At 36.3% G+C, this 14,713-nt stretch overlaps 1 protein-coding gene across 1 annotated transcript in view; it reads left to right on the forward strand.

Moving 5' to 3' along the window:
* The window catches only part of LOC113226698 (probable ATP-dependent RNA helicase spindle-E), a 62,937-nt gene that overhangs the window by 35,802 nt on the left and 12,422 nt on the right, over positions 1–14,713 (forward strand). The window contains exons 16-20 of the mRNA XM_026459420.1: positions 4,430–4,556; positions 5,813–6,028; positions 10,449–10,664; positions 13,260–13,385; positions 13,552–13,712. Coding sequence (XP_026315205.1) covers positions 4,430–4,556; positions 5,813–6,028; positions 10,449–10,664; positions 13,260–13,385; positions 13,552–13,712 — 846 coding nt within the window. The remainder of the gene's footprint in view (positions 1–4,429; positions 4,557–5,812; positions 6,029–10,448; positions 10,665–13,259; positions 13,386–13,551; positions 13,713–14,713) is intronic.

The raw sequence follows: 14,713 nt of genomic DNA on the forward strand, positions 1-14,713 counted from the left end.
GGATCTTCTTGTGTATGCCTGTCACATATGGAGCGAGGCTATAGAAAAGCGAGGCGAAGCACTTGCAGAGTCTTTAGACATTTCTAATAAAGCCTTTGACAGGGTCTGGCACGCAAGCCTTTTAAGTAAGCTTCCTTCTTATGCGCTCTCCGCTGACCTTTGTAATTGGGTCTCGGATTTCTTGAGCGAACGTTCGATTCGAGTAGTCTTAGAAGGCTACTCTTCCGAACATATAGCGATAGATGCCGAGAGTTCCTCAGGTTTTCGTACTCTCTGCAACTCTCTTTCTGCTGCATAGCAATGATATGTTAATTCCAGGTACTTTTGCGTATTCTGATGACAGCACAGTTGTAGATAGGTACTTCACCAATGCAAGGGTCAGTGGAGAGGAAATCCAGTCTTGTCGGGAGTGTATGGTTAGCAGTTTGGATTTGACACTCAAGGCAGTCTCCGATTGAGGCGATGCCAATCTTGTCAAATTTAACGCTACCAAAATTCAGGCGTATCTATTCTTCACAAAACGGAGTCTCTCTGAGCTGACTCCGACTTTTCGTGATGTGTTCATACCGATAGCCGATTGTCTCCAGCTACTCGGAATGGACCTGTTGTCCAATTTGAACGTCGGCAGATACATTGAATCTATGGCCAAAAATGCAGCAAGGAAGCTTGGCATCCTTTCCAGGGTGAGGCGTTACTTTACACCGGGACAGTTGCTCCAGCTGTACCAAGCATAAGTCCGGACGTGCATGGAGTGCTGCTGCCACCTTTGGGATGGCTTTGCTACACACCAACTGGCCACCTTGGATTCAATCAACAACCCTGCCAAGAGGCTTGTAGGTGACTCAGAATTGGTGAAGGCGAAGCTGCAGAGCCGTGAACACCGCCTTAAAGTTGGCTGCTTATGGGTATTTTACAGGATATATCACGAAGAGCGTGCGATGGAATTACTCGATTTAATTCCGCCTTCCCCTTTTCATCATCGGGGGACCAGACGTAGGCTTGGTACCACCCCTATGTTGTGGATGTTCCAAAGATTCTCACGAAGCGTTACGCTTCCACATTTATACGGCGAACGGCTACGGAGTGGAATTACCTGCCTGCAGACTTGTATCCTGAACGTTACAACTTGGACATTTTCAAGGCGAGAGTGAATAGGCATTATTTAGGTGTGCATGCTCCACCGTCGACCGGGTTGTTCTTCGAAATAAATTATTTTTGTTAAGTTTTCATATATTTTTTAGAACCTTTATGTAAGCTATTTTTATCAAGCTAAATGCAATGTAAGCATACTCTAAAAGATTATTTTATGAAAGGCACGTATTAATTTTCATTATTCTTCGTAATATTTGTAAATTTCTAATTATTCACGTTGATACTAATGACACCACGCACTGAGAATGACTTTAGCTTGTATAATAATGACGCCGTGTTGCAGACAATGATCTAAAATCTTTCATTTTTGGGTATTTAACAATAAAAAAAACATTTAAGTAATCAAAATATTTATTAAGTATATTATATAATATTTATTTATTAAACAAAGGATTCAAAGTAAATGACAATCTTAAATTATTAGCGTGAGGCGATAACGTAACTGTGAAGCTAAGTAGGTACTTAGATATTTCTTAAAAACAAACTGTCACACTCAAATAACTTAATCATCTAGCTAATAAAGGACTCAGTCTCGTATGATAGAACGTCTACCAAGACTCAAGCGTTACTTAAAAATAGTTTCAACCAATCAACTGGTTTGAATCTAATTTTAAGTAATGCTTGAGTATTAATCAAATAAAAAAAAAATAGTTTCAAGAAATCAACTGGCTTGGATCTACTTTTAAGTAATTCTTGAGTACTGATGAAATAAAAAAAATAGTTTCAACCAATCAACTGGCTTGAATCTAGTTTTAAGTAATGCTTTAGTATTGAGCTATGTTCTGTAATACGGGATTTAGTTTTTCTTTGGTAATAGTAATTTGGTAATTATTTTAAAAAATCACAGATTAACTTCTTCAATTAAGGACATAATTATTAAGAGAGTTCCACATATTTTAGCTACGTGATGTATATCTCTTAAAAATATTCATATCTGCATCCGCATTGCGTCCTCATCCCCGTAATATCCTTGATCTACACACAGGATAGACAAATATTAAGTTTCAAATAGTATACTTTTACTTACAATTTTAGGATTCAAAAGATTTCACGCAAAAAATATCACGTATTATCATCTTAATTCCAATCGCAATTATTATCAACTAAATTGGAATAATCAAAATGGGTCAATTTTCACTGAAGCTGAGTCTTATTAGTGACATCAATAAGAACATTAGAAATAATCTGAATTTTGTTTTGATTTTGAGATTTACGCTTAGTGTTTGCCAGGGGAGTTACACAAGAATCAAGATCGTCGTTCTGATTTCTAAAGGACTTATTATTGATATAACCCAGATGCTTACCATGGGAGCAAATTTCACCAGCATCACATAGGAAGCAACTCATATTTCTCATAGTGATTTTAGGTCTGAACGCGTCCCAAAGAACCTGATGTACAGAAAGGGTGCCCCTGAATGGTTTCAACTGCTCAGGAATCAATCTCTCCCTCTGAATTATGTCTTGCTCTGAAACTCTTTGAATTATAATATTTTCTAATCTTGATTCCATGATTTTGTAAAACTCATCAAAATTTCCAACATCTGAACAATAATGCACCATTTGATCTGCTACTCTTTTTATTGTACCACCAACGCCATCAGGAGCACCCTTTCCGTGCCCAGCTTCAGAATAATTCCTGGTTATTCTAGTTATATTACTGTGTTGGGACGACAATTGACTGATAATATAAAACATATATTTATTCCGGTATTGCGATGACGGCGAATCGGATAAGTGCCGACAATGATGTAGCATAGAATGACGAGTTGAGGAAAAAACCTGTATGGACTTGTCTGTGAGCATTAAAAAACCGTTATGATTAGACTAAATGAATTCATTTGCCACTGGCTATTGAATAAAATACAAACGAAAATATTACGTATGTGCATTTAAGGAGTTTAGGTTGAAACACAAATGATATTTTTAATGACAAAATGTGAAGAACTATAAAAAATTACTTACAGCTCTCAGACCCGCACGTGCTCGTTCACCAATAGGTCTCCGCCGACTGAAGGCCCCTCCCGCACACCCGGGAAGGTGTATTAAAGATGCGTTCGAAAATGCGTCGTTCAATAATAAGATTTAACAACGTTACTGCGACAAATGACGTTTTTCTTGTAGCAATAATTTGAATTGAAGTTTAAGTTAACCATGCAAACTATTTGAAGAGGTTTTTATTTTAAACGAAGGTTAATTTATTAAACTTTCATTCATAAAATTTTTAGAATGTATAAGTATTTAATAAATTATTTGTGAACAAATGTTGTGTTAAGAGACGTCATAGGAATAGGAGTAAAATGACGTTTAGCGACATTTTTGATTTTTTTTTCATAAATTAAACCAAAGATGTATTTTTTAAACTGGGTAACATGTAAAATAATGGTAAATATATATAAAAAGCTTATTAATTGTGTCATGAAATTTTAGTATATTAAAATAATTGACCGGAAGACGTTTTTTGCCCCTTTTGAAGAACAACCCGACCACATCGTGAGTTTCCATCATGTGAGATGGAGGTCAAAAGCGCACTTATTCTTACATTTCATTAAAAAAACCCTTACAGAAAGCCAAAAATCTTCGTCAATTATGTCGTGGTAAAAGCTGTTTAAGATAAAAGACAATATGGAGCCCCCAACCCGTATTGCACCAGTATGGTGTACTGAGACTTGAACAGTTCATAAGAGTACACTCGACCCCGCAGTGGGACGCAAATAAGTCAATGCAATACTAGATATTGTATGAATCGACTTACAAAAAAATCTAATTCTTTCCACTTCTCAATTTGCCCTTTACTGCGTGCATATTTAGTATACTGGCGTGTGTAACTCCGACAAAATATGATAAAGCGTATACGGGATCACTGGTCTTCTTCTTCGTACTATAATATTTGCCATTGTGGTAAAAAGATTAGCCAATCGGCGTAAGGTACTTGCCGATTATTGTCCAGCGTGCGCCAGACGTATAGCACGTCGTGAGGGGAGTCTCCTTTCGTGCACCCCAATCACTGGTACAAAATAAATTTGTGTTACGATTTTGAACAAAGTTGCTTTTACGAGGTATTTATCTCAAAATACCGCGGACTATTGTAGCCAGACTTTTGTCTTTGTATTTTGTTTTAATGTACCGTTTGTTCTATTTGTACTGTATAACGAACGCAGTCCCGTGGCACTTCTCTGTAACATTCAAATTTGAAAATAAACCCAAGAGAGTGTTTCTTGTAATGATTAATTTTTTCATGACGTTCTGTCTGATCCGATATACTTTTTAACGTACACAGATTAGAAAAAGCAAACGAAGTCGCTGCAGCGCTTGAATCAGAAAAAAAAATGGAGCACACCTGGAACAAAATGGTACCACGGCTACCTGATGTGGATGATTCTCACTTCCCACTCACTATTTCTGAGGTTTGTACTTTCATATCTTATAAGTGTTTAGTAGGGTGTTAAAGGGGTAAATCACCTATTATTAGTACCGCATCATGCTTAAGACAAGTTACGAGAACTCTATATAATATATAGAGTCTCTCTATATAATATATACTTATAGAGAGAGAAATATTAATTAATTTTTATATATATTATTATGTCGAATTTTGTACAATTCACTTAAAGAAATAATAAAGAGTTGGGCAGATATGTGTCTGTTGCATACAAATATTCCTACAAATGTGAAAATAAGCGTGTACTATAAGAAATGTACCGATATTCCAACTAAACGTAAACTCGAATATCTGTAATTCCGAAAACCGATTTATTATAACACCGTTACGCTTTCGAGTAATTTTGATGCTTTTCACAAAGACAAAATTAGCTTTTGTTTTGTAATCTTCCTAAAAAATGCATTTGACATTATGAAAATTTGAGCTAACGTTATTTCGGACAAATGTATTTTCTTACTTCTGATAGGCAATCCCAAGCCGTAAAACGAGTACAACAATATTTTGTTAGTTATTGCTAACGTTTAATAAAAAATCATTTTAAAAATAAGATTAAAATCAAAGTGACTCTATAGTTTCTTTGTTCTAAATATTTCAATCGCTTGTAGTTCGAACAATTGAAAATGACAAAGAAGTTTATATAAGCTTCTTGAAATTGACGTAATAGGTCTCTTTCCATCTTTTGCACATGCAATGTGTAGAAAAAGGACAGTTAGCTATTTAATTATTTTGTTTGCTTTTGTAATTTATATTTACGATTCATTTCTATATAAATTAAATACTATAAAACTGTAGTAAATACCACTTTTAAATGAGAACTATGATAACACAATATATTTGTGTAGTGAAAATATGATACAAAATCCTGTTTTTACACTTTACTGCAGAAATTTTTACAAGTTATTATTATATGGTACTTCATGAGTGACAACCGCGCTGTCAGTCGAACAAACGAAGACTGTTGCGCGATTAATGCGCTGTATGCGATTTTAACGCCCTGTAGGTGCGGACACTTTTTAGCGCGAACCCGATGTCCATTTATTGATAGGTCAATGGTTTTAGTAGTAATTGACAAAGCTTCGTGCGGATTTTTAGGTTGTGAATTTATGATCTTTTTTTAATGTATGGCTTTAAATTAAGTTTACTTGATGATATCATACTATAGTGTTGTTAATACCTACATAGGGATAATTTTATTCATTTTCTGTTGTATTGCATGTACAGAAAATCAGCGTTAGCAAATTTTGGGTTCAATACGACGATACGTCAACTGCAAGCGAACTGCGTCAAATCCAAAACACCCTAAACCGCGCCAAGTTAATTCCTCACAATGGTCCAGTGGCTGTTGGCGATATTTTCGCCGGGCCCTTTGTTGATACCCATGGCACTACAATGCACCGCATTCGCGTGCAACGGCTGTTACCTAGAGACATGTTTGAGGTAAGTAGGTAGCTGAATGGTATAATTTAAGATTACATTGTAGTAATTTGAAATATTAACATAGTTATATAATACATACTAACTAAACTTGTCTCGCGGCCGTGCAAGTAAGCACACACCACACACCACATACATTCTTTTTTTAATTTTTAAGTGCTTACCTTCTAAGTCATAATTATGTCCTTGGTGGGGTACCTGGAAGCTATAGCACCGGTTTCGACCTAGTTTAGATTCCAGCTCTCTCACAAACTATATCAGCTAATACAACAAGTACTTATTAATGTATGTAATAAGAATCGTGTATTTAGCGATGGCAGAAAATAAACATTTTTCTATTTCTAAACAAAAACCACTGTCGTCTACATAGCTGGTAGAATAAGCAAGCTGAAGTGGCATTGGGATGGTTACATTTGTAGACAATGGTAGAGATAAAAAAATACTAGTCTAGGTTTGCGGTTACAGTCTGGAATGTTATAATTATTATATCGGGTGGATTAGTTAAGTATACTGTGTCATAAAAAACGGCCTAACTCAGCATTATGGCGCAGTTCAGTAGAACTACGATGCTGATGATTCTGTTAGACTCTAAGGCGAACCTGTAAAAAAGAACTAATTCATGACCGGCTCTATTTATACACCTTCGCCAGAACCCTTTCCATAATGGGGTTACCATTAACGCCGTTCCAGTAATGCGAGAATTGTCTCTAGACCTATAATAATAATGGTTTAATTCCAATCAACCTCGCCAGCAACTTGAAGCTTGTTCTGTAGCGTGTCTCTTGCTGCACAAATGCAGAAAGCGGTCTTGCTTGATACGGCAGTTATTGTGTCCCTGAGGCCTTACCATGAACTCTTATTACAGTTCAATATAGGTTCGTAACGAAAAAAAAGCGGGATACACTTCATGTAGCGCTGTCTCTCAATGATTCATGTTAGGTCCTGAACTGAATCGTAATAAGAGTTCATGGTAAGGCCCTGACCTCGGTCGACTGTGCCATTGCCGAGGAATACCACCCCTCCCTTATTCTAAATTCATCTATTAAGCCATGGGAGAGACGTGAGTTTAAAATAGACATCCAAAATAATAATAATATTGCCACTAGATTAGTTGGGAGAGTGGTGGACCTAGTTTGGCATACAGAGGCAGGTTCGAGTCCTATCAGATTTTTCTTTGTGTTCGATCTTTGTATTAATAATTATATTATAACAAACTAGTGGAGTAATTTGACAAAATGTAGGTAAATGAATGTCATGGTAGTAAAACATCATAATATTCAATAAAGTCAAAGTCAAAGATTATTTATTCCATAGGTAAAATAAATTTACATTTAAGCTACTGCTCGTTCACTACGCTGACCTCCCTGAGAAGAACGAGCAAGAAACTCTAGGGATTGCTGTTTTCAAATAAACTTAAATGCTATGGAATACATTTTGAATCAAATTTGTGTGGATTCTGGAGCCATGTCGTATTTCCATACATCTTTATCTAACACGTCGTCTTCAATTTTGTAATATGATTTTTCGATCAAAATATTTTAATGTAGTCTTTAAACTTAGGAAATGATAAACTTAATATAGCTCCGGAATCTTATTGTAAAAACGTATATAATTCCCCATAAAAGAGTTGTTTACCTTGGTTAAACGAAATCGTGGTACCATGAGTTTGCACTTAGCTCTGAGGTTAATATTATGGATATCTTCTTTCTTATTGAAATTATGTATATTTTTACGGGCATATAAAATATTTGAGTAAATGTACTGTGATGCCACAGTCAGGATACCAGTCTCCTTAAATTTTTCTCTGAGAGAAATCTGAGAGCCTAGACGGTACACAGAACGAATCGCTCGTTTTTGCAATACAAATATGGTTTGAATATCTGCCGCTTTACCCCACATGAGAATCCCGTAGGACATTATACTATGGAAGTAACTAAAGTAAATTAGTCTAGCAGTACTAACATCGGTAAGCTCATGTATTCTGAGGACTGTGTATGCAGCGGCGCTTAATCTGCTGGCCAGGGAAGATATTTGTGGAAACCATTGAAGTTTACAATCTAAGGTCACTCCTAACAAGACTGCTTTATTAACATGGTCTAACTTTTCTCCGTTTATTTCTATGCTTGGATTAGTCGATTTTACGTTAGGTAATTCAAATTTAACGCATTTTGTCTTCTTGGCATTAAGCAATAAACTGTTAGCATTAAACCAGTAAACTACCTTGGAGAGGGTATCATTAATATGGTCATAGTTAATGTCATGTCTGTCTGCTTTAAAAATCATGGATGTGTCATCAGTAAAAAACCCTATTTCGCAATGGTCCTTAACAAAGAATGGCAGATCGTTAATATAAATCAGAAATAAGAAAGGTCCAAGTATTGAGCCCTGCAGAACACCCATTTTTACCGGAGAACCCAAAGAAGTCACTCCATTTATGTCTACTTTCTGAATTCTATCGTTGAGATATGACGAGACAAGTTTCGACGCCTTGCCATTTACACCGTAATGTTTCAGCTTCCTAATAAGAGTAATATGATCAACGCAATCAAATGCCTTTGAGAGGTCACAAAAACACCAATAGTGTTTTGGGACCTTTCCCAAGCATCAAAGATGTGTTTTAGTAACGCTACCCCCGCATCGCTAGTCGATCTACCACTAGTAAACCCGTATTGTTCACTATGAAAAATATGATTCCTACCGAAATAGGACAGTAATTGAGTTAGCATAACCTTTTTGAATATTTTACTTAAAGCTGGTAAAATTGAAATGGGCTTATAGTTGCTAGGATCAACTTTCCTACCGCTTTTGAATAAGGGAATAACCTTTGCCGTATTTCATTAAATCGGGAAAAACAACTTCGTCAACGCACCTATTGAAAGCTACAGCTAACTGTGGGGAAATTAGATCAATAACTGAGTCTATAAGTTTAGTTGATATGCCCCAGAGATCTTCAGTTTTTTTAACATGTATTGATTTAAAAGCTTTTATGATGTCTTGTGGATTAACATGACGGAAATTAAATAAACTGCCACAAACGTTAACATTTTCCTTTAGGAGATCAATAGCAAGTGAAGGGGAGGAATTTAATGGTTTTGTAGTGTTCACAGCAATTTCCGAAAAACACGATTCGAAAGCTTGGGCTACTTTATCTTTAGATTTTATAAGTTTCTGTCTAATTCTAAAACCATATCTCTATCGTGTTGTTTAACCCTGCCTGACTCTTTATTTATTAGGCTCCAAGTAGTTTTAGATTTATTTATCAATTGCCTAATTTTGTCGCTGTGAAACTTAACCTTAGCAGCTACACAACTTTTTTAAATATTTTTTAATAAATTCCAACATATTCTATGAAATTGGAATTAGTATCACAAGTTTTCATAGCATATAGCTCATACAAACGAGACCTGCTCTTATGAGTACCTACTGTTGCCCAGTCGTTGAATTTAGTCTCTCTATGGGAAGTTAATGTTTTCGATTTAAATTATTATCAAATTCATTTTTAATTAAACCAAATATCGTGGTATATAAAGTATTTGGAACCTCCGGTATATAGGGTAGGCAATTTAAACTATTGCCGATATTATTTTGAAATCTAATGATTCGTTCTGTGGTAATCGGTCTGCAGAGAAATTGGTCTACCTTCTTGCTCATTTTACAATTAAAAGAAGCCAATAGGCCACTATGGTCTGATCTTAAGCAATTTATTATTGATTTAGACACTGCGTCTGTGTTACAAAAGATGTTATCAATACAAGTAGAAGAGGAGGCAGTGATGCGAGTTGGTTCTAAAAAAAGATTAATCAAGTAAAAACTTTTAAATAAATTAATGAGTCTTACAGAAGTAGAACAGTTTTCCAACAGGTTTACATTGAAATCTCCACATATTACTACGTTTTTTTTGGTTGGAAAAATCCGCTTTAATCTGTCTTCCATAATTAATTCAAACTCGTTAAAATTAGTAGAGGGGGGCTTGTATACACATAAGACGATAAACTGATCCAATTCTACACAAGAAAACTCAATAGTTCGTTCAGTTAGAAAGATTTGTGATATCTTTACGCTCTTTAAATTTTAAGTTACGTTTAATAATAATCATGGATCCGCCGAAATCAATATCCAATGATATATTTATTATTGACTTGTATTATCATTTCTTTATAATTTAAACTTAATATTAAATGATATATTAAAGTTAATTTTAATCATGATTTTGCTTTTACTTTGTTTTAGTAAATTTAGTCCAATGCATGTTTGAAATTCTTAAATATTTGAAATTTTTATATTTTGCAAGTCAGCATTTTGGTCCAGATACGAGATCATAAGAACAATAATACTACGTAATATCTACAATAATCATATTATGTGTAATTCTGTTAGTTTCCTAATAAATAAATATTTGTGATGTCATTTAACATTGAAATAGGTGCTCTTCATCGACTATGGCAACACCCAGCGGCTGAACACATGCAACCTGTACCTCATACCACCGGGAATCTGTCAAGACACTCCACCGCTGGCCATGGAGTGCGTGCTGGCTGAGATTGCTCCCAGCCCGCTGATTAATCAACATGGACAGTGGACGCCACGCGCCAGGCAGCTTTTCGACAGTCTTATTGCGAAAGGACATTTGTTGGGCAAGGTGAATTATTTAATATCATTATGTATTTATGAATTAACAAGAATCCAGCTACAATGATGTTGAATTAATGTTGAATTATGTACTTACTAGTCTGCACTTAAAATATACAGGGTGTTTTGTAAAATACTAACAACTTCTCAGGACTTTATTACTCACATCGTAAACAACAAATTTTGGTCCAAAACTTAATTCATCGAATTTTTTCGTACAAAAATAAAAATATTTAAATAATTCCCTCTATGCTGATAACTACAAAACAAAAGAAAGCGCTAGAGTAAATAGCAGCCCGATGTAAAACACAAGCCCGGGGGTTGGAGTCGTCGTAGAAGACACTTGCAAGTATGAACTTATTACCAAATTTATAAGTTAAGTTTTGGCAAATTTATTATGTATTTTGAAAAAAATCACGGTTGTAAATATTTTACAAATAACCCTATATAATCTAAATACGTAATATTTTTATTTATTGATTTCAGTAATTATTTTACTAACTTTTGATTGAAACTGATTTTTTTTTTCTAAAACGGTTAGATGTTTAGAAGAGCATTTTAAACTTTTATATCAAATGTATTTGTTTTTATTTTAAACATACAGGTCATTTTCACTCACTGTGACTGAAGCAGATATTTAATTTTCCCATTAAAAAAATACTGACTTTTGTGGCGTCTTAAGTATTGCCTCCATAATGTATTATTTTCTTTACTAGAAAAACCGTTTTACATGTTGAAATGCGTACACAAAAGTACGTTGGCGCCGTGACATTTCATACGTACGTATACAATTACAAGTTTTTTCCTTGTTTACTACATGCCACTGATATCATGCAAACGTACGTGATCCGACTCGAACAATACATACAAATGATTGATGACGTAACGTTTCAAATATTTTATCCAAAGTGCTCTAGACGCCATAGACGATTTTCGGAGTTCACGTATTTCCGCTTTTCCCTATCCATCATTGGGGGACTAGACATAGGCTGGGGTTCCACCCTTATTCACACGAAGTGTTACGCTTCTACATTTACTTGGCGAACAGCTATGGCTTGGGATTCAAGTCTGCACTTGTTCCCTGAGCGTTATGACTTGGACCTTTTCAAGGCGGGAGTGAATAGGCATTATTTAGATGTGCATAGTCCATCGTCGAGCTCATGTTTCCATCAGGTGAGATCAAAAATTGAAAATTTGAGCTGCGGCTCGACTTGTTGTATTTTTGTGCTAGTTTCACTGCGTGTTGATGAGGCGAAGGATGTGTGTTAGGACCGTAGCAAGTGGAAGACTGTTATCTCTGCCTACCCCGATGGGAAAAAGGCGTGAAGCATATGTATATATGTATGTTTTTACAAGTCATCCGTATCGGTTGAGGAACGGCCGTTCGTAGATTGTGCAATTTGAGTGGATGTCAAGAAAGCTTCACCCACTCCGCTTCGATATAATTGGACTGCTCTCGAAGTTCAGGTATTCTTGGTTAGGTAGTGTGCATTAGACTGTGGACAACGGTCTCCAGAGGGCTGTAATGTTGCTCGTGTTTCGTATTACGTATGCAGGGTTAATGCCATTTGTGTGTTAAATGTCCATCAGTTCTTCGACCAATTATGATTGGACCAGCTTAGTATTGAATCGTATTTGTTATCTAGTCTACTAATGATTCAGTAGTCTCTTAGCGTACGCCTGCTGTTCTCATGAAAAAGTAGTGTTTTTTTTATAATACCAGGTGACGAGACGAACAAGTCGTGCGCCTGGTGGTAGGCGACTCGCCTGTCAATAATTGCAGTGCCACTCTTTAGTAGCAGTAGAGCTCCTTGTGAAAGAGTTCTCAGTGACATACTGCCACCTTACCTATTTCTGCCGCCAAGCAGTAATGAGAGCATTACTGCGTTCCGGTTTAGAAGGGAAAGATGCTGGTGGAAGTTGCCTGCTTATCGGTATTTTACAGGATATATACATATATCAGGGAGAGTGTGGGATGGAATTACACGATTTAATTCCGTCTTCCCCTTTCCATCATCGGGGGACTAGGCGTAGGCTTGGCTTCCACCCCTGTGTTGTGGATATTCCAAAGACTCTCACGAAGCGTTACGCTTCCACATTTATATGGCGAAGGACTATGGAGTGGAATTCCCTGCCTGCAGACTTGTTCCCTGAACGTTATAATTTGGACCTTTTCAAGGCGAGAGTGAATAGGCATTATCTAGGTGTGCATGCTCCATCGTCGACCTCATCGTCACTTTCCATCAGGTGAGATGGAGGTCAAATGCACACTTATATTAGAATAATAAAAAAAAAGAAATTACAGGCACATAAGAGTTATCAACCTGTGTCTCAGGGTGACGGGCGGAGTGACAGTGCCGCTCAGAACATTGTGTTTTTAAGCTCTGAGTGATACTCACCATCAGGCGCACGACTTGTCCGTCCCGTCACTTGGTATCATATAAAAAAAAAACTCAGAGCCTTAAGTTGCAAAAATCTGAGGGCCACTGCCACTGCGCCTATCACCCTGAGACATAAGTTGACAAGTCCATATGCCTGAAATTAGGTATTGACATAATTCCCTCTCCTTTTGCACTGGGCGATATATTTAATGTTATGATGACAGGTATATTCAGTGACACACGGCATAGTGTCTATAGAGCTGTTGGCGGATGGTGGCCGCATCAGCGTCAACAAGGAACTCGTCAATCAGCGTCTTGCCGTGCCCGCAGAAGAGAGCTACGATTCTAAGGTATCCAGTACTTATTGGTTTCGTGCAACATAGCTTTGCGCCAGATGAATATGATTACAGAAGAAATTTACTGGAAAGTGTAGACGCTATAACACTGGTGCAATCGGGCTGTAATAGCTTAGTTCTGTTTATTCCTAATATAACGTAGCTGTAACTTTCCCTATAGATAAACCACGATCTCCGTCAAACAGCTACGGACCTGAACCTAGCCCAAAAACGAGCGTTCAATAAGGAGCAGACCGAACTTTCCTTCTATAATTTGCGAGAAATCGAACCGCCCAACTCCAAGGACTGCATTACTGATGTCGTGCTTAAAGGACCTTTCAGGTAACTAATTCAAAATAAAGTATACACAGTTATCACTGTATAGAAAGTACTTTTAACTGCATTTTTGAAAGTCGACCGGAATATCAAACTACATTAAATAAATAAATAAACATTAGACAACATCACATGTTGCTCTCATCTCAAAGTAAGTCACTAAAGCACTTGTTATGGACCTCGGAAACAACGACGGTACCACAAACACTCGGACCTGAGACAATATAGAAAAGTTAATTTTTCTACATTGACCCGGCCGGGGATGAGCCCGGGACCTCAGAGATGGCCACACCATGTAAACCGGTGTGTAAGCCACTCGACCACGGAGATTATGAAATTCGTATATTCGTATTGAATATCATGTCATATTTTATAACCACGATATGCATTTATTTTTTGAGAAATTAGTCCACTAGTTTGTTGTAATTATTAATACAAAATTTGAACACAAAGAATTATTTTGAACTGACTGGACTCGAACCTGCGTCAGTATGCCAATCCAGGGCAACCGCTCTACCAACTTAGACAGACCATCTACAGATCGAGTCAGTAGACCTTACGAATTTCTCTAAGCGTTTGTTACACATCTTTGTTTTTTGTATTCACGACTTTATTGTTGTAGCCGCTGGATTTCTAGAATAGCTAAAATTAATAATAAATATATAGATTCAATCTAAAAAGCGCCTTATTGGTCAGGGAGATAAAAAAACTGACACGTATCTAGTGAGCAAATTAGATGAATCATATACCGTACCAGCCCACTGTTGTCACGTAATTATTTTTACCAATGGAAAGCTCGAAAGTTTTATTCAAATTTATTCAGAATATAGCTGTGTAATAAGTGTAAAAATTAACTAATTTGTTTGATATTTTTTATGTAATCCTTACACGTTATAAGTAAATAAAACAAATACATAGTTACTGAAAATCGTAAGACCGTCGATAATTTCGTTTTTTGTATTAAGTAATGTACTATTTTTTTGTTATACGTGTCCTTAATTGGAAAT

Source organism: Hyposmocoma kahamanoa, unplaced genomic scaffold (assembly GCF_003589595.1).
Source record: "Hyposmocoma kahamanoa isolate Upper Pololo Valley unplaced genomic scaffold, ASM358959v1 192, whole genome shotgun sequence".
Lineage (NCBI taxonomy): Eukaryota > Metazoa > Arthropoda > Insecta > Lepidoptera > Cosmopterigidae > Hyposmocoma > Hyposmocoma kahamanoa.